General features: G+C 34.8%; 1 protein-coding gene across 2 annotated transcripts in view; it reads left to right on the top strand.

The window, feature by feature from the left end:
* The window catches only part of LOC111048802 (immune-associated nucleotide-binding protein 13), a 67015-nt gene extending 46548 nt beyond the window's left edge, over positions 1 to 20467 (top strand). For both annotated transcript variants that reach the window (XM_022334783.2, XM_022334785.2), the window contains exon 4: positions 19135 to 20467. In XM_022334783.2, the coding sequence (XP_022190475.2) occupies positions 19135 to 19806 (672 nt within the window). In that variant the 3' untranslated portion in view covers positions 19807 to 20467. The remainder of the gene's footprint in view (positions 1 to 19134) is intronic.
* Positions 20468 to 26955: the final 6488 nt, after the last annotated feature.

Below are 26955 nucleotides of genomic sequence, written 5' to 3' on the forward strand. Positions count from 1 at the left end.
TTCTTCTTCGTCATTCATGTGGTCAGTTCGTAAAGTTTCATGGATCAATTTCTCTATCAATGAAAAATTTTCAGGACGTGTGGTCATTGAGTCATTATGCGAGTCAAGAATCGTTTCTACTTCCTCAATTTCCATGGGTTCAGGACTGATGGTCATGAGTTCATGAGAGAAAGCTATACAAGTACATTCACCATTAACAATATCAACTATACCTTTTCAATACAATAGTTAGAATTATTCACAGGTTTAAGTAATCCCTGTCCTACAGTGGGAATAGACCTAACTGGGATAGTTATTAAAAGAATATCGTACCTGTCGGAAAAATCATTTATATACATCTTAATTCTAGAAAGATTCGGAAATGATGTGGATGGACCAAAAAATATATATTCATGTCCACCACTTGTACCAGCCGGGGTTTTTACAACAAATTTTCCCTTATATCTAGTTACAGTTGGCGGTACAATTGCAGGATGTACATAATTCATCATCGATCCAGTGTCAACAAGCCATTTTCTGTTTACATCATCAACAAAATAGGGTAGCAATTTATCAATAATATTCAATTCAAGCTCTTTGGGAGGGTTTCCACCGGATTGGGGCCACACCCTAAAAAATGATCTGCCATTTCATTCACAGCTGATGTTAGATTGTTGAGTTGCAATTGCAACAATTGAATACGAGTCAATGTACTTGATTGATATCATCATTTGATTCATCGAGTTAGTGAAGATCCTGCAAAGGATTGTTTCTTGCCGAATTGTTAGCATTTCTATTAGTAGAAGCAGTATGCATGGAGACAGTATTCTGCGAGTCCCAGTTGTGAGACTGTTGAATGTTTCGTGCTCCATTTGAAAAGTTACGAGAATTGTTATTGAAAGATTTCGGTTGGAAATTTTGAAATTGCAACTGCTGAAAAGTAGAGGTAGAGGGAACTACACTTTGTTGGAAATTAGAATGTTGAGGCTGTTGAAAATGGATTTGATGAGGTTGTTGGAACCGATTCTGAGTATAGTGAAGGGTTGCTGGAACCGATTCTGATTGAAGTGTTGCTGGCGGAAATTCCGAGGAGAGAATTGTCGGAATTGATTGAACACTGGTTGCGGTTGAAAGAAACTCCGTGGTTGGAACTGAGAATTGATTTGCTTTTCACTCACTGCACTTTTGTCACTTACGGGCTCTGCACATTTTAATTGTTTCAAAACAATGCTACAATCACTGCGCAGGGTATCGCGGGTGTCGTCCAAGTTCTTGAGTTTGTATACCTGAAGATGAGCTCCGAGTGTTGGATGAACACTGTGAATGAGCGTGCGGACAAGAGTTGTATCGAGTTGTTTGAGAAGATTTTTCAGGTGATCCCCGGTTACACCATCAAGCTTATAGCGGGTCACCACTCTGGTGCGTTTTTCACTGAGTCTTTGTAGGAAGTCGAGGGGGTGTTCGTATTGGAATGATTTCATTACAGCAATTTCGGCTATTAGGTCAGGGACCGTGCGTTTATAAGAGAAGCTTTTCGTTAAAAGTTCAATAAGTTCAGCTAAGTTGGAACACTCGCAATTTTGTACAACATCATCTGCAGCACCTTCCAAACTGTGGAGGGCGGCAGTAAATAACAGCCAATGATTTTTTTTGCATTGTGATTGTTCAATTTTATTGTTACAATACAGATTGAAAATGTCTTGGAGAGATTTGATAAATTTTGGAATTTTATTGGAAGCTCCATCGAATTTTGGAATATAGTCCAGCAAATATTTCGGGATAGATTTGGTTGACATGATCACAGGGTCTAATTTTGATGGTCGAATGAGTGTAGAAGATGAAGTGAAGAAAATGTTCGCACCTGTACTTACAGTTGATGGTAGTTTTACTTCCATCTCAAATTTGTGGAAGGAGTCTTCGTTGTCTGCCAGGTTGAACTTTGAAGGTTGCAGGTGTGGTACACAGAGAACTTGTCTTGAAGGGTTCACTCACTGGTTTTCCGGATTTTTCACAAAGTCGAAATCAAAGATTGCGAATCAAAAAAAACTTGTTGTTAAATGAACAAACTCGAAAAAACGTAAGGAAGGTAGTTCGGGCACCAGTTATAGTTCTGGGGTAACCAAACACCTTTTTAAAAAGAAAACTTTATTTTCAAACACATAATTATAAAATATACATCAAAAAAGAGAGAAGTGCTCTCGGTGAAGTTTGGCAGTAGACTGACTAAAAGTACTATGATTGAGCATTACAATGGAATACAGCGTCAGCAATAATATTAGGTGTTACCAGATGTAACTCATGAAGACTGCAAGTGGTTTTTTCTTGGAATTTAACATATCTATTTTGTTACATTGTTTACAAAAATATTAGCGCATCCTCAGTACTTTTATTAGGTTGGAAACCATATTGGTTTTCATTAATAATGTTATTTCTTGTATGAACTTCATTATCCGTTTTTTAAATAAATTTTCAAATATTTTGGCAAGGTTGCTAATTAAGCTTATTGGTCTATGGATTATTGGTACCTGGATTATTTTTATCACCTTTTTTAAGAATCGATTTAATGTTTGCTATTTCAAATGAATCAGGAAATACAGCGGTTTCAAAACATTTATAACATATCTATTTTGTTACATTGTTTACAAAAATATTAGCGCATCCTCAGTACTTTTATTAGGTTGGGAACCATATTGGTTTTCATTTATGATGTTTTTTTTTGTATGAACTTCATTATTCGTTTTTTAAATAATTTTTCAAATATTTTGGCAAGGTTGCTAATTAAGCTTATTGGTTGTAATATTACATTTTTTCCTCGATTAAAATCAAATCTTCAATTCGAGATCTATAAAACTTGATAGTAAAATCAGAGTAATCGATATGCTGACAACTTTTTAACTGAGAATTTATCGTAAATAATTGTGTTGCACATTCCATGGTATCACCGAAGCTGAGTTAACAGAATTAACTGATAAATAGATCATTATAAATATAAAGGATATTGCCGTGCTACCAATTTCTCCTAAATAGGTTGGATAGCATTTCACACCTATTAACCTACAGGAAGTTATCGGCTCCAAAATGGTAGGTTCTTGATAAACTATGAATGGATCTATCGCCTATGAATGACAAATCCAGTTTTCAGAGCAAACCAACTTATAATCTTCAGAAGAATTTTGGCAATATACAACACAAATCCTGTTCTGAACAAAGCTCAGGCTAGAGCTACCAGAGGACTGTAATTTACTATTCAAATAATCAAATACAAACAAGGGGCAAAATTTAATCTTCAATTTGAGTCAGGTTATTTGTACAGTTAAACTCTGCATTAATGAACAATAAAAAAGAGCAAAAACTCACCAGATTTATTCCAATCTTGACTACTTGCCCTTCGAAGCCTTTATTAGGTGTTCTGGTCAGGTTCAGGGTGGGACGAAATCGGGGAATAGACAGGTTATTTGCTCACGGGCTGCCTTCTCGTTGATTCTGTGTTCAACTTGCAGGTCATACACTGTGTTTCGAACAAAGCTCAAACTGGATTCTTTATAAATTCAAATCCGATTCAAATTAATTCAATTCAATACTATTTACGCTGTTATATTCATAATTCACACACACAACACTCAAACAATTATTTACAAGGAATTTCCGATCGAAATTACATTACAAACAAACAATTTTGGTCTTGCAACAAGACGGGCTGACGAAACAAGACTGAAGCCTTTCAAAAAAATCCACAATGCCAAGTGGCAGGACGGTCTGCGCCGACGCAAACACAAGCCTGCTATCGGCAGAACTATAGTCTGGCATTCTGGCACTAAAATTCGAATTCTCTGGCCAGAACATACCCCCGCCTCTGAAAAACTATTTTTCAGCCAAGTTACAAAACTGCAAAAGGAAAGGAAAAATCCAGACATGCCAAAAAGAACAAAACACCAACATCAAAAAACAACACAAAAGAAAAAATGCAACAATCACAACAACTTCTAAGTAGGGAGTGGATATAATTTTGTTACTAGGTCGAACATGGAAACAACGATTACACTTAAAGACACAAATACGAATAATAGAGTGAGCAGACAGTATCCAGAATTTCTGTCTGATCAAGGACAACAATAACGAAGGTCCAGCATGACAATTCTTCTTGTGATGATAATCAATTAACATCTATATGAAAGCGTCAGATTTTGGTAAGATCATCTGATGACAAGTCTCAAATTCAAGTCCAGCATGAGACAAACGACCGCCGACGCGAATCACACCTCTATCAATGAATGGAGACAGGCGACGTAGGCGCATAGAACAATCTTCTCCATTCTCTAATTGCACAAATTCAGATGAAAAATGTATCTTCTGTACCACTTTACATAGATACCTCTCAGCAACATCGAAATCTGATTCTTCTGATTGGGGTAAGATTCGTAAGAATTTGAGAACAAGAATTACAATTCTCAAAAGACGACCATAATCCGAACAACAACCAATCAATGAATATATTGCATTGCTGTTACAATCAGGAGATTTTGTGACTGTCAACACTGACGGTTTTTTCGCCTCTGGTGGACCCACTATCTCTTCCATTTGAGTTTGAACGGGCCAATTGCATTCGTCCTCTGCTATCCATGATGGACCTGAGAGCCACAACGGGAAGTTCACAAGCTCAACTGGTGATAAACCTCTAGACAAACAGTCAGCGGGATTTTCAATTCCGGCAACATGCATCCACTCCTGTATACAAGAATCCTGTATTTTTGCGACGCGATTACCAACAAAAGTTTGCCATTTTGCGGATGGAGCATTAATCCAACATAAGGTGACTGTAGAATCAGAGAGTGTGACAATACGAGACACATGACAACGTTCACTAATAATAGTGACTACTGAATTCATGAGTTCTGCCAACAAGAGTGCCGCACACAACTCCAAACGAGGTATTGAAACAACTTTAGATGGTGCTACCTTGGACTTAGAACACAATAATACAACTCTTGGCTCCTCGCTCTCCTTCTGCGACTTCACATAGATAACTGCACCATAACCAGACAGACAATGATGCATCACAAAAACCAATCAAACTGATGTGAGAATCCTGGAACAAACCAACGTGGAACAGCAAATTTCAACAATAGAGGTAACTCTTTTTGACAATTCTCCCAAAGAGTGCATATAGACTCAGGTGGCTTCTCGTCCCAATCCACTACTAATTTCCACAGTTTCTGGACAAGACACTTTAGAAATAGTGTAAACGGTGACAAGAGACCAAGTGGATCATAGATACGAGCCATCACTTACAGAATAGAATGCTTAGTAGCAACGACCTCACCACTCTTGACTGAAAACTGAAACAGATCAGAACTAGGTTGCCAATTCAATCCCAAGATAGCCAAGGAGTTGTCTGCTTCAAAATCCTTGTATGAAAACGATTTCTCTTCCTCCGAGAATTTCTCCAACATTGATGGTGAATTTGACGTCCACTTTGTGAGCGAGAAACCTCCTCCCTCAAACAGCTGTTTGGACTGACGATACAGCTCTGCGGCCTCTGACTCTGTGGCAACAGATGTGACTAAGTCGTCCATGAACATGTCTCTTGGTATTCTCGCCTTGGCTGCCGGAAAACGATTTCCATCCTCCTCTACAAGCTGGTGGAAGGTGCGAAGTGCCAAATATGGAGAGATTGAAACACCAAAAACAACACAATTTAGCTGATAAATTTCGATTGGATCCTCCGGCGAAAATCTCCACAATACACGCTGATAACGATGGCAGGAATCCTCCACTAATATCGGTTGATACATTTGTTTAATGTCGGCAGTTAGTGTGATTGGGAATGAACAAAAATTAACTAACAAAACAAAAATGTCAGTCTGCAATTTGGGACCAGCATGAAGAACCTGGTTCAATGACAAACCAGATGATGTTCTGGAACCAGCATCAAATACAATTCGGATGGGCGTGGTAGTGCTGCTTGCTTTCACGATGGCGTGATGCAGTATGTAGTAACCACCTCGGTCTGTCTGATCTGCTACAAATGACATGTGACCCTGACGTAGGTAATCGATCAATATTTCATGATATGAAATACGAGTATTGCTGTCAAGCTCTAGTCGTCTATCCAAAGTCAGCAGTCTGCGTTCGGTGACAGCATACAAATCTCCCATGCTGCTGGGCGGCTCCGCAAATGACAAGGCAACAACAAAACGACCAGAATTCACACGATGTACAGACTTCCGAAAATTTACCTCACACTCCAACTCTTCCGGTTTCAGTTGACAGCTTGGTGCAGGGCACGATTCCAACTCCCAAAAACGTTCCACAAAACTATCCAACGATGGACTACTAACGAATGGACTAAAGATGGCTGTAAAACAATTTGACACATTCGTTGAAGTAAGAATCAGCGCTCTCCCCATCAGAATGTGACCAAAGACACTATTAACAGTCATCAATTCATGCAATTCACCTGTACTAGGACTCCCACGTAGCAAGTGAGGAACTAACTCCGCACCAATGATGCCATCTATTCTACTAGGAAGGTAGAATTTGTCGTCAGCCAGTGTGAGATTTTCAAGATGATGAAGTTTGGATCTGTCGATTTCACAAGAAGGCAACTTGTCGATGATTCTATCTACCACTGTGGCATCCATCGAAAACTTGACGGTAGGATCCAACTTCGACTGAATTGACACACAAGTACAACCTCGAACTTCACTAGTACCACTACCGAATCCACGAACAACGGTTTTCATGGGCTGGAATGGTAGTCTCAAATGCCGACACAATTTGGCTGTAACAAAATGACACTGACTCCCGGTGTCAACCAAGAAACGAACATCACAAAGCTGATCATTACAATCTCGGACATGTGCAGTGACGGTCGACAACACAACGGTCGAATTTTCTACATCGTTGGATGTAGAACAACAACTAATAGGTGATGTGCCACCTGCCTTTGAGTTCGACAAGGACGCAACACCTTCATTGGAACTTGATCTGGAAAAGTGCAATAAAGAATGATGAGATTCTCGAAATTGAGCACACTGAGTTTCACTACGACAATTTCTACTCAAATGATCCACATCAAGACAACGAAAACAACAAAACTTTCCTTTAATCAAACAATAACGATTCCAAGGAGTCATTTTCAAGAAACTTGTACAATCTACTAACCGATGACCCGGTTTTGAGCACTTCAGACAATTGGGATTTTTACTAGATGCATTATTAGATGAATCATTAGATTGAACCACAAACACCTTTGATTTATTATCCTTTTTGTGCTTCATATTAAACGATTCAGTCGGTTTCTCATCAGAAGGAAGAGTCTTAATTTGCTTTTCAATGAATTTGACATAATTGGTATAAGTTGGCATAGCCTTGTCATGGACGGCTGATTCAAAATTTCTATGAGAACTTGGATCCAGCAATCTCATGCCATGATAGAGGAATATCGAGTCTGACAAATCAGTGAGTTGCAATCTATTCAATACATTGATTGAACTGCAAAACCCATCCAAAATCGCATCGCAATACAACCTACCCTTGATTCTGATTTTATTGGACGAAATTCAAAAATTTGTTTGAAATAGGCATCGACTTGCGCCCGTGGATCATTATAGCGGGTCAATAATGCCTGCCAAATTATTTGATAATTGTTAGCCAATGGTGGCAAATGACGACAAATATTTGCTGCTTGTCCAGTAAGTCTACTTACAAGATATTGGACCTTCTGCTGATCGTTCAAATTCTTGTTGTCATGTACCAATGCCTTAAATAGTTCACAAAACACCGACCATTGAGTCTGGTTCCCATCAAATTTCGGAAGGTCGATTTTAGGCAGTACCGACTCAGACACGACCGGCTGTGCACTAGCTGCTGTAGCTGCCGAAGATTGAGCAATAGTGACAGTCGCCTCTTTCTTTTTGAGAGTGTTAGCCGCTACTTCAATATACTGAAACAGATCTAGATGTGAGTCATTGAATGCTACAACATGGTCTTTATTCAACTCAAGTTCCAACTCATTAACCACTAATTCTGTCTTTTCATAATCCGAAATGGTCTGAGACACCCGAGGATACAAGATTGAAAATTGCTCAGCAACTTTTGGATCAGAGACGTTTTTAGACAGTTCATAAATTCTCTGCAATCTGGCATACAATTGTTGCAGTTTAGCATGATGCACCCTGATTTGTTTCTGTAATTTTTCCTCCATCTTGAACTCATACACGAAACAATTCAGCCCCGACAATACAAACAACAGACAATAAAACAAGAATGAGTTCAAAAACTAGATGAAAGGAAGAATCATGACTAGTAAGTTATCAAAGTTAAACTTTGATTATCAATTCACAAGATAAGTTATTGCTGAGAACAAAACTATATGATTAGATAATGTTCTTCCAACAACTCACAAACAAACAAAATCATGCTGGTGATTAACCTTCACTAACATGTATAAAAAAATGGACAATACAAATTCCAACAAACAAACAAATTCCTGAAAAAAGAGCACAATGAACCCAGTTTTAGGAAATTATAATTTTAACTGAAATAAATTTAATTTCAGACAAATACAAATTGACAAGAAACCTTGCTCTTAGAACAAGGCTACAACAAACTTAAGTTGAGCATGGATCAGACCATTCTCAACATGCCAACATTGGACAAATACGAAACTGCTTAAATCCAATGTGTGTGAATCAATCAACAAATTACAAATTCAAATTCATCCCGGCCTGGCAGGATCAAGAAATTTCTGAACAAAGCTCAGGCTAGGGCTACCAGAGGACTGTAATTTACTATTCAAATAATCAAATACAAACAAGGGGTAAAATTTAATCTTCAATTTGAGCCAGGTTATTTGTACAGTTAAACTCTGCATTAATGAACAATAAAAAAGAGCAAAAACTCACCAGATTTATTCCAATCTTGACTACTTGCCCTTCGAAGCCTTTATTAGGTGTTCTGGTCAGGTTCAGGGTGGGACGAAATCGGGGAATAGACAGGTTATTTGCTTATGGGCTGCCTTCTCGTTGATTCTGTGTTCAACTTGCAGGTCATACACTGTGTTTCGAACAAAGCTCAAACTGGATTCTTTATAAATTCAAATCCGATTCAAATTAATTCAATTCAATACTATCTACGCTGTTATATTCATAATTCACACACACAACACTCAAACAATTATTTACAAGAAATTTCCGATCGAAATTACATGACAAACACACAATTTTGGTCTTGCAACAAGACGGGCTGACGAAACAAGACTGAAACCTTTCAAAAAAATCCACAATGCCAAGCGGCAGGACGGTCTGCGACGGCACAAACACATGCCTGCTATTGGAAGAACTATAGTCTGGCATTCTGGCGCTAAAATTTGAATTCTCTGGCCAGAACAAATTCATAAAACAATACCTTACATACTTAAGCATCTAACATCATTACAAGCTGAATACTTATCCATTTTTATAGTTGAAAAAACAATGGCTATAGGCTTGTAGACACACCAAACAATTTTATACAAAATTAGAACACCATAAAACTATTCAAAACTCAATTTAAAACATTAAAAATTCACTTAAACAGAAAAATATTCAGAGAACACAAAATCAGAACACATAGCCAGCCACCATTTTTTTAGAGAGAGAGCTCTAACAAGTACAGAGCAAAGCCCCACCTCAAAACCAGTGTCGACATCATGAACACGTCACCGATATTAAATTCCAAAAAATTAAAAATTACAAGTTTAGAATTTACATTTCACATTTGTTCTCAATAAAACTTTATTTCAAAACTGTTATTTTGAATTTATATATATCCTCTATATTTATAATGATCTATTCATCTGTTAATTCTGTCAACTCAGTTACGGTGATACCATGTAATGTGCAACACAATTATTTACGATAAATTCTCAGTTAAAAAGTTGTCCGCATATCGATTACTCTGATATTTACTATCAAGTTTTATAGATCTCGAATTGAAGATTCGATTTTAATCGAGAAAAAATGTAATATTACAAATACCCCCCTCTTGACATAAAAATTTTACTGTTTGAGAATTTAAAGAAAAAAAATTACATTGAAACAAATGGAAATTGTTGAAATTAAATTTGAGAACAGTAACAATTTTTTCTATAAAAACATTACATGTCAACTATAAGTGAAAATTATTATAAAAATTCATCAATAGCATTTGTTATACATTTCCGAACAATATTTCAAAGTATAGAATATTAAAATTACTTTTGATTTAGCTTCATAATTATTTAAGGGAAATATCTCAACAGAAAATTTAATATATATAAAGAATAGTTTTTGAAATTGCACATAAATCTAATAGATGGAAAAATTCAATACTTTACTTTTTTCGTGTCCGAGCATTGAGGCATTAAAGTTGTCGTGTCCAGTATTGTGCCACCGAAATGCCAGAGGCATTTCCCTGCCACAGGTCGTTGATGGTGCATTTTGTTGGGCAGAGGGGGCACTCCCCCCCAATTGCACATAAATCTAATAGATGGAAAAATTCAATTTTTTATTGCATAAAAAAAAATTAGTATGTTGAATAAAAAATTTTTTTTTTTTTAAATGAATTGATGAATTGTTACATTCAATTTTCACATAAAATTTCAATAAATCAAAAAATGTTCATTTCTCTCACTATTGACGCGGTTGATTTTATCGATGCAAATTTTGGAGAACAGTCTGTTAAGGCACTCAGTATGAATTTCAGTTAAGTGTGACTCCAGTGTGAAGACATCAGTGTTGGGCTGATCCAAATACTCATAGTCTTGGGCTGATACTTGTAGTCGACTGATGCATACCAAACTCAATACAGGTGACATCTCAGTTAGCATTGCCTCATGCTTGTTAGTAGTAGACGGCTGCATACCAAACTCGATACAGAGTCACGCAAATTTTGTATCATATAATTATACAATGTACATTCCAGGCTTGAAATGTCAATGTAATTTGTTCTTTGGAAAAGAGATAGATGCTGCATACAGGATTAACTTAGATGAGGATTAATTTAGGTAAGGTTTGGTTTTTTGATATTTTCAGCTTTCAAGGTTTAGAGTTCTGCATACAGGGATATCTAGGAGAGGATTTTTTGAATCAATTCTTTCATGATACTGTGATGTTATTCTGAATTCAAAGTTGTGAATGTGAACATGGATGGCAATTACCTCCAGGCAATGTGGTAGTGTTGAAGTTTGAGTTACATGGTCAGCAATAGGAGTTGGCATTGTCATTGACATATGCTTTGGTGTTGGCATTGGCGTTGGCATTGTCATAGGCATTGGCATCAACATTGGTGCAGGCATTGGCATCGGCACAGGCATTGGCGTAGACATTGGCGTAGTTATTGGTGTAGATATTGGCGTTAGCATTGGCATCGACATTGGCACAGGCATTGACGTAGACATCGGTGTAGATATTGGCGTTGGCATTGGCATCTACATTGGTGCAGGCATTGGCGTAGCAATCAGTGTAGATATTGGCATTGGCATTGGCATCGACATTGGCGCAGGCATTGGCATAGACATCGGTGTAGTTATTGGTGTTGACATTGGCATAAGCATCAGCGTAGATATTGGCGTAGTTATTTGTGTAGATATTGGTGTTGGCATTGGCATCGACATTGGCGCAGGCATTAGCATAGACATTGGTGTAGTTATTGTCATTGACATTGGCATTGACATTGGTGCTGATAGTCAATTAATGAGTCACACTAGTTCAAAAATCACCCGAATGTTCTTAACACTCTTCATAGCATTCACTTGATGCTGATTTCGAGATTCAGGTGATAATTATTTCGATGTTAATGTCCACACTGTACCTGTTATCTTGAAATGCTTATAAACTAAAAAGAAAATTTTCATTAGGCTACCAATAAAATCTAATCCACATGAAAATTATTTCTAAGTATATAATCAATATAAAAATGAAATTTGTTAACATCTTATTATACAGTCAGCAATTATTGTGAAATTTGGAAACATCAATTACAAAATTTTAATAAAAAAAATTTCATTTCCATTTATTCACTGTTCAAATAACAAAATTTAATCCATTCTACAAAATTTAGAACATAAACAAATACATGTTACATAAATTTCATTACACTCTGTATCATTATCAAAATTGTAAAAAACATCAGATCATCACAACAAAAATGATTTCAATACATATTTCAATGATATTTCAGACAATTGGTCTTCTATTCACAATCATTTCATAATACAATATATATGCATTTCATTATCATTTAGTATAACATTCCATTTATAGCATTTATAGCAAATTCATTTCACATTTATGATTTATCATTCAGGGATTCAAAATTATTTATGTGGACACATTTATAAATTTTCATTTTAATGTTTTGTTCAAATATTGTATAAAAAGCAAAATATTTACAAGAAATCATTCAAAACATCAATAATATTTTGCTTCAAAGGCAATCAATATTCATAAGTAATCATCTGCATCTATGGCAATCAACATTATTAATCATTATTTTGCATCTATGGCAATCAACATTAGTAATCAACACAAAAAATATTATCTCATTACTGACTCTCTAAGTCATAACCTCTGTTATTCCTTCTTTAGGCAATAGTGGAAACTCACTTTCTAGTATATTTATGAATTTACTGCTAATGTAGTAGAGTTGCCTTCTAAGAAGAGCTGAGTTGGTGTTATATATATTTCATATTTTCTTATTGTATTAGGTCTAAGATTATAATTTATGTCATCGGCTAGAGGGAAATTATGCTCGTATTTAAAACTGTTATTTGTTATGCAACTAAGATATAACTGTCGTATAGTTTTAACATCAAATTCACTGAACAAAATCTTAATATCATAAGTTCTAGGTTTCTTTAAAATTGTCTTTATGATGAATTTTTGTATTAGAAAAAGGTTTTTAATATGGGTATCGAAAGTCCCACCCCAAACTATTAAACCATATCGCATTAGGGATTCTACTAGTGCCGTATATACCTGTTTGCATTCTGAGAAAGATAGCACATTTTTCAATTCATAAAATTTATAAGATAGGTATTTTAGTCTCTTACATAGGAACCAAACTGTAGATATTGTCAAACGTCTGGTCTTGGACTTAAGGAATTGGACCTTAAAGCTGGATTCGCACACAACTGTGACAGTGAACATGTAATTCACGAGTATAATTTCTCATTTGATGTCCCATTTGAGACACTCATCGATCCATATACCAAGATATTTGAGGTTTGATTTCCTATTAATAACAGGGCAGGAACATCTATCAATGTTTGGTTGATTTATTGAAGAACAGTTTGAATGGATTTTAAACTTATATTGATTGTTAGGTTCACCCTCTCTATTTTGCTGAAAAAGCTATGTAATTGGTTTTTTCTACATTTAAACTCGAAGCATTAGAGTCCATACAATTCCTCACAATATCCATATCTTGCTCTGCAACAATGAAAGTATCATTCCAATTATTTTCTGAAAATATAATAACTAAATCATCAGCAAAAGATGAAATTCTCCCATTTTTTAGCTTAATATTCAGCAAATCATTTACATAGAGAATGAAAAATATTGGTGAAAGTACAGTTCCCTGGGGAAGACCGTAAGATGACAGTTTCTCTATACTTTTATTGTTATTTATTGTTAAAATTTGGAATCTATCTTCCAAGTAACTTCTTATGAACTTTAATGAATGACCTCTGAAACCATACTTCTCCAATTTGTTGCAAATTCTATCATGTGGTATTGTATCGAAAGCCTTTGATTAATCCACAGTTATAGATCTGGGGTAACCAAACACCTTTTTAAAAAGAAAACTTTATTTTCAAACACATAATTATAAAATATACATCGAAAAAGAGAGAAGTGCTCTCGGTGAAGTTTGGCAGTAGACTGACTAAAAGTACTATGATCGATCATTACAATGGAATATAGCGTCAGCAATAATATTAGGTGTTACCAGATGTAACTCCTCCCCCCTAAGAGTGAAGCTGCCCTCAGCTTCAAAGAAATAAAAAACATATATTATATTTAAGTATTATAAACTAAGTACATGGTAGTCTGGGGCATATTTGTTCTGGTTCACGCTGTACAGTATCATTTTCAACTTCAGATTTACAACATATTAGGTTACAAAATTTGTGCCACATAAACAGCCGTTTGAGAAATATTATAACAATTGCCGTGCTACCAATTTCTCCTAAATCGGTTGGATAGCATGTCTCACCTATTAACCTAAGGAAATTTATCGGCTCCAACGTAATAGATTCTTGGTAAACTATGAATGGATCTATCGCCTATGAATGAGAAATCCAGTTTTCAGAGCAAATGAACTTATAATCTTCAGACGAATTTTGGCAATACACTACACAAATACACAAAGAACAATAATTATCTTACACGCTTAAGCATCTAAAGTCACTACAAGCTAAATACTTATCCAATTTATATAGTTGAAAACAATGGCTATAGGCTTGTATACACACAGATCAAAATACACAAACTTAGAACACCATAAAACTGTTTAAAACTCAATTCAAAACATTATAAATTTCAATTAAACAGAAAAATATTCAGAGAGCACAAAACACTTTCCATAGCCAGCCACCATTTCTCAGAGAAAAGAAGGAAGCCTAGCTACAAGGAACAGAGCAAAGCTTTGTAGACACCTCAAACCAGTGTCGACGTTATGGACACGTCACCAAAAAATTATAAATTACAAGTTTAGAATTCACATTTTATATTTGTTCTCAATAAAACTTTATTTTGAAACTGTTATTTTAAATTTTATATATCCTCTATATTATCTGTTAATTCTGTTAACTCTGTTTACAGAGTTTGTTTTTTCAGTGATACCATTGAACATGCAACACAATCATTTACGATAAATTCTCAGTCAAAAAGTTGTCCGTATATCGATGACTCTGATATTTACTATAAAGTTTTATAGATCTCGAATTGAAGATTCGATTCCAATCAAGAAAAAATGTAATATTACAAATACCCCCCTCTTGTCAAGAGTATATTCTTCTATGCCCTCTTGTATATTCACTAGCAATGCTAAACATACCCAAACTTATGAACTGGATTTTGTAAAGAGATTTTCTGTTGAGATGGATTTAGAGGTGACGGGACTAAGGTTAAAAATTGATGATCGATTTGAGGTAGCAGTGTTAGGTATCTATAGGTCACCAAATGGAGACTGGCAAAAATTTTGTGAGCTGCTCCATACACTTTTGGAAATTACAACCGCTCCTTTCACAAATGTTATAGTAGTAGGAGATTTCAATACCGATTTTGCCAGGCAGAATAAAAAAGTCAAAGTAAAAAGTGAATTAAACAAAGTAGATGAATGGATAACAGAAGATATCCTTACTCAAAGAAATATTGTTAGGGAAGCTTATGAGGAATTTAAATTAGTGAGGTATGTTCCGAGTGAAGTCAAATACAAATGTCTAAAGAGAAACTATGCAAAAGAAGTGAGGAAAGCTAAGTGTAAGAAAACAGCTGAAATATTAACAACTAGTACCAATTTTAACTCTGCTGTTTGGGAGGTAATTAATAGAAATAGGAGAGCAGCTCAAAAAGATACAGTTACTAATAACCCTAGGATAATCGATGAACATGGAAATTATATGGATGATAGTATAGACATTTGTAACTTTTTCAATAAATATTATCAACAGGTTGCATATAATCTCCAAAAGTCACTGAACACTAATACTTATAATACAACTACATTAAATGCTGAGCCAATTGAAAAGGTATTTAAATTTCATCCATTATCAAGAGATGAGTTGTCAAGAATAATCAAAAATTTGAATAACAAAAAAACAGTAGGATTGGATGGGGTCTCAAGCAAAATTTTGAAAGAATGTGAAAATGAATTACTGGACCCTTTATTGCATCTCCTTAATACTTCACTAGAGCAGGGTATTTTCCCTGATGATCTGAAACAAGGAAAAATTTTGCCAATTTTCAAGAGCGGTGATTCTGAAAGAGTTGAAAATTATAGACCCATTAGTATTCTAAATGTAATAAGTAAAATTTTGAAAGAGTAGTTTTAAATAGGTTATTGATGCACCTGGAAGAAATTAATTTCATATGTGATGAACAGCATGGGTTCCAGAAAGGGAAATCTACTAAGACTGCAATAGTATCCCTTGTTGAAAGACTAATAGATATAATAGATTCAGGTGAGAAGGCAGTCGCAATATTTCTTGATTATCCAAAGCTTTTGATTGTGTGAACCATAGAATATTATTGGAAATACTAAAAACTGTAGGTGTGAATGGTGTAGAACTAAAATGGTTTGAATCATATCTCATAGGTAGAAACCAGTGTGTTGAGCTTACCAAGGTGGATGGGAATGAAATAGTAAAAATTAAATCTCAAAAACTGGAGGTCCAGGCTGGAGTACCTCAAGGCTCAATTCTGGGTCCCTTACTGTTTCTGTTGTATGTGAACCAATTACCAAAAGAGTTAAAAGATCACAGAGCTCTGTTGTTTGCTGATGACACATCGCTTATCTTTAACAATTATTTATTAGATAGTCTAGAAATAAATGCTTTTACTGGAGTACAGTCAATTGTCCAATTCTTGAAGCAAAGGCAATTAACAATAAATAGTAAGAAATGTCAATTCCTACAATTCAAAAGTAAATATAATTCAGTAGAGGATAGAGAAATAAATGTGTTTGTAGAGGAAAATGAATTAGTCCAAGAAGAGAAAGTAGCATTCTTGGGAATTTTATTGGACAGGAAATTAACATGGCATCCTCACATTGAGAGGATATGTAATAAGATATCATCTGGGGTATTTGTCCTGCGGCAGCTTGCTAGGCTGAATGATAAAAAACTACTGTTAACTGCTTACCATGGACTTATACTATCTCATATTAGGTATGCTATTTTAGTATGGGGTAATTCATCTCAACAAAATATGGACAGAGTGTTTAAGATTCAAAAGAAGGCACTCAGATGTATAGAGGAAGTGAATAGGTTAGACTCTTGTAGGCCTTTATTTAAAATGCTTGGTCTATTAACTGTGCCATCTTTGTATGTATATGAAGTTGTAATGCATGTGAAAACGAGTGGTGTGATCCAGAATTCAGATGTTCATGAGTATAATACGCGAAACAGAGCAGATTATCATATAATGGCTCACAATAGTAGGTTATTTGAACAAAAACCAGATTATATTGGTAGGAAATTTTATAACAAGCTACCTCAAATCTTGAAAAGTAATGATGATTTGAAGATTTTCAAAAAACAAATGAAAAAATATTTAGTTGATAGAGCTTTTTATAGTGTACAAGAATTCCTTTCAAACCTAAACTAGGTTGAACTACTTAGTGTTAGAATTATTATGTAATAACATGACTTGTCTTATACTCCATGACTGGAGTCTTCGGGACGTAATCTGAAAAAAAAATATATATATATATTGAATAATTTGCTTTTCATAAAATATTTGAACAGTGAATAAATAGAAATGAAATTATTTTTTTCATTAAAATTCTGTAATTGATGTCTCCATTGAGTTTGAGGAAATTTCACAATTTATGTATTGTTGACTGTATAATAAGATGTTAACAAATTTCATTTTTATATTGAATATATAATTGTAAATGATTTTCATGTGTATTAGATTGTATTGGTAGCCTAATCAAAATTCTCTTTTCAGTTTATAAGCATTTTAAGATAACAGGTACAGCGTGGACATTAACAACGAAATAATTATCACGTGAATCTCGAAATCAACAACAAGTGAACGCCATGAAGAGTGTTAAGAACATTTGGGTGATTTTCGAACAAGTGTGACTCATTAATTGACTATCAACGCCAATATCTACGCTGATATCTATACAAATGCCTGCGCCAATGTTGATGCCAATGCCTACGACAATGCCAACGCCAATGCCGACACCAATGCATACGCCAATGACAATGCCAACGCCTATTGCTGACCATGTAACTCAAACTTCAACACTACCACATCACCTGGAGCGGTAATTGCCATCCATGTTCACACTCACAACTTTGAATTCAGAATAACAGTCACAGTATCATGAAAGAATTGATTCAAAAAATCCTCTCCTAAATTATTCCTGTATGCAGAACTCTAAACCTTGAAAGCTGAAAATATCATAAAACCAAACCTTACCTAAATTAATCCTCACCTAAGTTAATCCTGTATGCAGCGTCTATCTCTTTTCCAAAAAACAAATTACATTGTCATTTCAAGCCTGAAATGTACATTGTATAATTATATGATACAAAATTTACGTGACTCTGTATCGAGTTTGGTATGCAGCCGTCTACTACAAGCATGAGGCAATGCTAACTGAGATGTCACCTGTATTGAGTTTGGTATGCAGCCGTCTACTACAAGCATGAGGCAATGCTAACTGAGATGTCACCTGTATCGAGTTTGGTATGCATCAGTCGACTACAAGTATCAGCCCAACACTACGAGTATTCGGATCAGCCCAACACTGATGTCATCACACTGGAGTCACACTTAACTGAAATTCATACTGAGTGCCTTAACGGACTGTTTTCCAAAATTTGAATCGATAAAATCAACCGCGTCAATAGTGAGAGAAATGAACATTTTTTGATTTATTGAAATTTTATGTGAAAATTAAATGTAACAGTTCATCAATTCATTTAAAAAAAATGTTTTTATTCAACATACTAAATTTTTTTTATGCAATAAAAAATTGAATTTTTCTATCTATTAGATTTATGTGCAATTTCAAAAACTATTCTTTATATATATTAAACTTTCCATTGAGATATTTTCCTTTAAATTATAAAGCTAAATCAAAAGTAATTTTGATATTCTATACTTTGAAATATTGTTTGGAAACGTATAACAAATGCTATTGATGAATTTTTATAATAATTTTCAATATTATAGGATGACTAGGAGGAATATTATAGGATGACATGTAATGTTTTTATAGAAAAATTGTTACTGTTCTCGAATTTAATTTCAACAATTTCCATTTGTTTCAATGTAATTTTTTCTTTAAATTTTCAAACAGTAAATTTTTCTATGTCAAATTTCAAACACTTTTTGACTTTCGACTGCACTCATCTTAAACAATGAAAAACTCATGACTGTTGTATTGATTTCACAGCTGGAAGATTTGAAAAAGGAGGAAGAGTTAACAACAGCCAAGACGACAGGCAGCATCAGCGAGTCACACATCAGATTCCTACAGGCGAAGGTGAAATCGATGCGCGATTCTTTGAATTCGCTGCGGGACGAATACGGCAAGCGTACCGAACAGTGCAAATCCGTGCAGGACGATCTGAAAAAGGCGCTCGAGGAGTCAAGTCAAACTCAGCTGAGTTTGAATGCGGCCAGAGAGACTCTGAAGAAGAAAGAAAAGTTGACTGTGACGCTCACTGATAAGTTGAAGATAAGCGATGCTGAGAACGCGACGCTCAAAAAAGAGTTGACCGCTCTCAAACGAGAATTGAAACAAAAAACGGCGGAAGCTTCGAATGTAGAGAGCAAACTCAACCGAGTTTTGGGCGAAAGTGAGCGGATAAAGGAATCAGCAAAAAACGCTGAGAAAGAGAATCGCGAGAAGCTCAGTGCTGACATTGCAAGAAGGGAGGAAACCGAAAAGGCACTGAATGAAGTTGGAAAACAGAAATGCGAGTTGCTTGACGCTCTCAAAAAGCAAAGTGCTTTGATAGCGAACCTGAAAAAGCAGAAGGCTTTGTTGGAATGTTCTCTATTGGCTGATATTGCTGCTGACCAGTTCCTAAAATTATTGGACTCTGCTGGTAATGCAGAGTAGTAAGTAAACCACAATTATCGAGAAAGTTTCGAATCGAATGTGTCAAATAATAAATGTTGGTATTCCAAGATGTTTTGTAAACGAATGTATGAGTAAGATTGTAGGGATAGCCTACTGATTTTATTAAAAGATGTCAATTAGGGTTGTTGATATAAACCTGAATTATGAATAGATTTGCAAGTCTGCAATAACTTTCCTTCCCAGTCAAGAATAATATTTCATTTTTTTACAATCAATTAAGATGTAGTTTAAAAGTTGTCAATAATATGAATACATGTTTGCGGAATGTTTCTTTTTCAGACCTGTGAAAAATGTCATAAATTGATAAAATGAAGAATAAAAACTGTAAGAGAATTGCATGTAGGCTACTTTCAACCAAGATAATTTGTAAGACTGAATTATCAAAATTGATCATTTTGTGTATCCTTTGCATGAAGATTCATCCAAATTATTGTAAGGTGAATCTTCACCTTTCATCTTTACTTCAAGTAAACTATATAGTAATGTTCTTCATTCGAGGGTATTGCTGATCTTGGATAAAAGGAATTGATGGATAAATATTGTGATTTGGATTTGGAATGATTGATTATGTTTGCTAGAATTGTAAGAAAAACGCTTCTGTAGAGATAGAAGTCTGTAAAAAATAAAGCTTTGATGAGATTTTCAGCTATTCAATGTGATTTTCCACAAAATAATAAAAATAAAATAATTTTAGCAGCTTTCCTGTATTGTGGTGTCTCCTGTCGGTGACGGCATTTGTTAACTCCTGTTTTGGGAAAGAAACCTGCTTGGTGTGTGGTTCTTGCTGGTTGAGCCACTTACCCTTGTCTTGAACCAGACACGAAATTTGGAAAAAATGTCTAGTATACTGCATTATTTTCCTGACAATCAAAGGATTATTGTACTACGTTTCCTGAAGATCCAGTAACTCGATGATGGTTACTATTGACCTCTAAATGAATATGATATTAGCAAATAAATAAGCTATAAGCAAGGCTGAAAACAGGGTCACTAAGGAACAATATGTGATGACAAGTTGCATTTATTTAAATTTAATAAAAATCATAGAAGAATATTGTTTGTTCAATAATTATTAAATGAATTTTATAATGAAGGGTTGAGCCCATGAACAATACAATTTGAATTTTAAAGAGTTCCTTTAAAGCGTGCTTCGCTACGGGAATTGAATGATCAGATTATTTTTGTAAAATATTTATAACCTGAATTCTACCAAAGCCGTTATAATCGTTTTTGAGATCCATCATACAAACAAAAATATTGCTTGCTGAATATAACTTGAATAATATATTAATAAAGTCTCGTCACTGTCATGTGACAATTTTGTATCGGAAAAGGTGCTCTCCCTTGATGAAAATGTTATCATATATAGGACCGTTCCAAGTTTCATTCAAATACATTTCCATAATACCATAGAGAAACAATAGCATAAGTAGATATCCTTGGTATAGGGCGTTTATGTCGCAACTTTTACTGTTATCTCAAGCTGATAGTCCACGTAGTTCTTTCCTGTGAAGCTTTATGACGCTGGTAGTCTCTCATATTGTGCCGTTCATACACTCTTACCCGGTCAAAACAGTAAAAATCGATAATAATCGACAGTAATCGGCTTGAGATAACAGTGAAAGTTGCGACATAAACGCCCTATGCCATGGGATATCTACTTACGCTATTGTTTCTCTATGATGATACTTGGTTACCCAAAAATCGTTGTCAGTAAGTGTGATGATTAGTTGCGTTGCTATCACCTCAGTTTGAACAACACATTCAACTCTGTTGAAATATACAATCAACTGCATATTTTAAAAATCTGGTGTGGCGCACTCACACAACTTTCCTTGCCATTATGAAAATTGATCACCTGACGCTAGTGTTCCCGCGCATCTCAAGTCTACTATTCAAAGATTTTTGAGCCAGCTGGTGACAGGGCAATAACGCTGGAGACACACGAGGTCTACTATCTCTTCATAGTGAATAATTTTAATAGAATCAACAGTTGCCAACAGTTTGCAATTGGATAATCACATTTTCTCGAATTTCGAGCTTATTTTTAATTTTAGGTGGAAATGTTAATAAACGTTAATTGTAGAGATTCTCATGCTCAATCTTTTCCACTTAATTTTTTTTTGTTTGAATTGTATCTGAAGCCTGATTATTGAGAATCAAACTTTGCATGGATGGGGCGGAGCTCCTGAAATTTTTACAGATATGGGACTTTTGGCAGTTGATAGAGCTTAACGATGACTATTTCTTGTATAACTTTAATAAAAATCGTTGCAGCCGTTTTTGAGAAAATCGCGAAAAACCCTGTTATTTACAACATTTTCGCCATTTTAGCCGCCATCTTGAATCGCATTTGATCAAAATTGTTCGTGTCGGATCCTTATATTGTAAAGACCTTACGATCCAAATTTCGTTAATTGGGAGATGAGATATATCGTGTACACAGACGCACATACACTCATATACACACACACACACACACACACACACACACACACACACACACACACACACACACACACACACACACACACACACACACACACACACACACACACACATACACACATACAGACCAATACCCAAAAACCACTTTTTTGGACTCAAGGGACCTTGAAACGTATATAGAAATTTAGAAATTGGGGTATTTTATTTTTTTTCGGAAAGCAATATTTGTTAAGATACAATTTAAACAAAAAAAAAATCAAGTGGAGTAGATTGAGCATGAAAATCTCTAAAATTAACGTTCAGTAACATTTTCACCTAAAATTGAAAATAAGCATTCGAGAAAACGAGATTATTCAATTGCAAATTATTGTTGATTCTATTAAATCATTCACTATGAAGAGATAGCAGACCTCATGTGTGTCTCCAGCGTTATTGCCCTGTCACCAGCTGGCTCAAATCTTTGAAAGTAGACTTATGAGATGCGCGCGGGAACACTAGCGTCAGGTGATCAATTTTCATAACGGCAAGGAAAGTTGTGTGAGTGCGCCACACCAGATTTTTTTTGCTTTTGATTGATGCAATTGAAAATAGAATTCCAAATCAAGTTTATTTGGAATTGGTTGACTCTGGTATCCATGGATCTCTTGCTTATTCTGGAATTTCTGGCATAGCCTATCGCTCAAGCTGGTTTACACAGAAGTTATTGACAAAATTTTGATAACTTAATCCTATTAGATTGAACGGAACTTGACTAACACATATGTTCATCGAATGTTTACATTCTGTTAATAGCTTTGGTGTAAACGCAGCTTTACTCTTCGTTTCACTTATTCAAAAGTATAAAAGTAGCCAATCCACTGATTCTTTCTTCCATGAAAGTCCATAAGAGTCCATTCATAATAATTAGTCTAACATTTGATGTGGCTGATTTCTCATGTCCTAAACTTTACTACCATAAATATTAAAGTAGGAATTTTTAAGTGGACATTTTAATGTTAATTTGAATAACTCTTGAATAACTCTGAATAGAGTTTATTCAATCACTTTGATTATTGACTACCATTATATGATTTCTTTCTTTAATCTTAGCTTGAAACCAAAAGCTTTGGAATGAAAATTTGAATGTAACTTAATTTAATTTCTATCTAAATTGAGAACTTTAGTATTTACTTGTGATACATTAATATAAATATCAATAGGTTTGTCTTGTGTCATGTAATGACATCAATCTCGGGGACCGAGCTTCGCTCTGGAGTACAAAAGCATAAACAATTTATTATGGAAGAAGAAATTATAATATCATTCAAGTTCATACAGAAATGTTCTATCTAATCACAGTGAATTGAGATTAATTCCCAGAGGAATGCAAAAATTTCCCTCATAAAGGCCCGGTTGCACAAAAGCCAGGTGGAATTTTAATCCTGATTAATTTCACGTGAACCAAATCAGAGAAGACCATTTCAGAAAGATGGATCTACTGGAATTTATCAGGATTGAAAATAATCCGGCTTTTTGGCAACCGGCACTGAGTACCTGATTGAATGATTACAAAAGTTCAACAGCTGAGTCATAATTTTGACACAGTCCCACACACATGAACTCGCTCACTCACTTCCATCATCAACAGATGACGAAATAATTATTATCAGCTGTTTTTCCAAGAATGAAGAATAATTATCCTTTCAATGTCCTTCAGCGAGTTTTCCCAGGGATGAGACCTAGTGCAATCGAATTTTTGTATTATAAACCTACTATATGCTCTAAATTTCGTTAGAGCCGTTTTCGAGATCCGGTGAAATACAATAACATATAAACATCTAAATAATTATCTTAACATCCAAACATCTGAACATCTAAACATATAAACATAAATTGCTCGTTTAATAGTATAGGATAAAAGGAAATAACACCAGCTGATGGAATATTATGTTTTTTTTTCGATATAGTTTTTAGCTGATTTTGAAGCATGAAAATATCAGGTCCAGTAGCTCAAAAGCCTGTTCAATTTCAATCATGATTAAATTCCATGAGAACTAATCAGAGCAGGGGTTTCTTCAATAGAAGGCATCTCTGATTGGTTTTCGTGGTTTTAGTCCTGATTAGGAATTAACAGACAGGACAACTGGCTTTCTCAAGGCCATGGCTGCGTAGAAACATAGAGAAACAGAGGAGCCAATACAACAGAAGCTGAAGAAATTAGTCGCATCTCTATCACCTCACAATAAACATCAATTCAACTACCATATGTTTGGAGAGATCGATTTTAAATTTATTTTGCTATCATCCGGTCACTTTCTGTACCTATTCTTCCAGATGTTCCATACTGCAATGTTTTAAAATAAGGTAATACTCAACTACAGCTATTATAATCTTTTTCACTTGCTCACACTTTCTTTCTCACGTTTTCAACAGAGTATGGAAACTGTTTTTGATCAGCTGCTACTTGAGAAATAATCCTTTCTGAAAGAGCTTCAACGATTTTTCCCAGAGTTGAGACCTGTTCCAAGAATTTTTTTTATCGCAAACGTACTCTATTCCTTATTTAATAAAAAAATGTTAGAGGCGTTTTCGAGATCCGTCAGACATACATACATACATACATATCCGCAAACACACATATTTAAACAGAAATTGTTAGCTTAGTATAATTATTGACTTCAATGATCATGATTTCATTAATGAGAGCTTATTTCACATAACAATAACAACGGGTATAAATGTCAAACATAATTGAAATCGAAACTAATAACAGCTGGCATAAAAAGCAAAAATGGCAATTATAATAATTTTGAAATGCAAACAGTAGCTATCAAAGACCTTAAAGAGATGCATCTTCAAGGTCTTTGGTAGCTATCATCTTATTTCCAAAGACCTTAGAGATGCATAGACTCACATGCAGCGCTAGTGTCGTACTTGGAATTGAAATCGGCCATTGAGGATTATTACATACCAATGCCTTTGTAATCTATAATATTACAAATATATAGATATAATATCTCGTGCTAAAATACCCCAATGGCGGCCTTCAATTTCAAGTAAGAGCTATCATTGGGGAGACATAGGAATTGTGGGTCTATATCTCTTCAAGGTCTTTGCTTATTTCCATCTGATCTAATGTAAACAAATTATAGTAAGATTCACATCAATGTGTCAGCATTATTTGAATGGGGAGCATTGATGCTATTAATGAGGTATACTGACAGTTTCAAGTGAATATCAAACACTGTTATGCATATTCCCCAATATTTTTAGCGAAATGCTATCTTCTATTTTCTTTGGTGACACAACCAATGTTTGGGAATGATTGATTCATGGGAAAAGCGCCTTGCTTCTATGGAAAATATTTTTAAATTGGGAAAAGCAACAACAGCTATTTGGCCGTTTTTATAAATAACTCCTTTCTGTCGTCAAGTTAAATTCTGGCCGAATTTCCTCATTCTTTGCACACAGATTCCACAACGGACACTTCTGAAGTTTTAAAAATACCCTCCATTCATCATACTGAATAATTAAAACTTCATCGAAATTGTTTAAGCTGTTCACGCGATCTGTCAGATATACAAACATAATTAGTCATGATAGAATAAGATCAATTGATAGAAGTCCCGTCATAAAAGTTTGTTTTATGAAACATAAAAATCATATATAGGTACTCCCAGGAATAGAAATAAAAATATTTATTCTTATATTTATATTCCAATATTTATAAATCTGATTACCCTTTTCAAAATTATTCAACACGACATGTTTCGGCTATAAATAATGCCATTATCAAGTGATTGAAAATATATTAATAATATATAGGTAATATTCTCAGGAATAGCTCTGATTGAAGTAGCAGTGCCCAATCAATTTTTCCGTGATAAATGCATTTTTATCTTCAACTTGGTGCCAACCTACCAAAGTTAACTCAACTTAATGCCAACCTGACAAAATTATTAATTTGGTTACCAGTTAACAACTGTTTCGAAGAGATACTCTCTCTAGATTATAGTTCTACATTAACATATGGTAAGGACATTTCAATTATAATTAAGTGATTGGAGTAAGAAGAATATAGTATACATGCTAAAACACGAACTTTAAACCCTTAAAAACCACCCTTAGAGTTAAAATATCGCCAAAATTTATTAGTGAGCACCTTGGACTTTTAAGGAAGCTATATTTAAAGTTTTGTTGCAATCCGTCCAGTAGTTTTCCTTAAATCGTGATCAGTGAGTCAGTGAGATAAGAATTTTATAAGTTTAGTGTAGATGAGCATGTAGTGCTTTCACCCAAGGGTTGCCCGACTCAAGTTTGGACAGTGTAGTAACGTCAGAATTTTTACAAAATATATACCAGTCCGTTTATGGAGAATGTTGTCGAAGAGATTTTGAAATAATATTATCATCAATCACTCACAAATTTGGGCCCATAATATACGGGCACTCACTCATGAAGATTTGTTCACTGCATGGCTGGCATCTTTCGTCATGCTGCATGGCATCATAGGCTTCATTATGTATTGGCTCGCGATTTTAATAATAAATAACTCCCTTTTAACTAAGACTTGGTAACCAAATTAATCTGTAATATTACATTTTTTCTGACATTGGAATCGAATCTTCAATTCGAGATCTATGAAACTTTATAGTAAATATCAGAGTCATCGATAGACGGACAAACTTTTTGACTGAGAAT

This window comes from Nilaparvata lugens, chromosome 2 (genome assembly GCF_014356525.2).
Source record: "Nilaparvata lugens isolate BPH chromosome 2, ASM1435652v1, whole genome shotgun sequence".
Taxonomy (NCBI): Eukaryota; Metazoa; Arthropoda; class Insecta; order Hemiptera; family Delphacidae; genus Nilaparvata; species Nilaparvata lugens.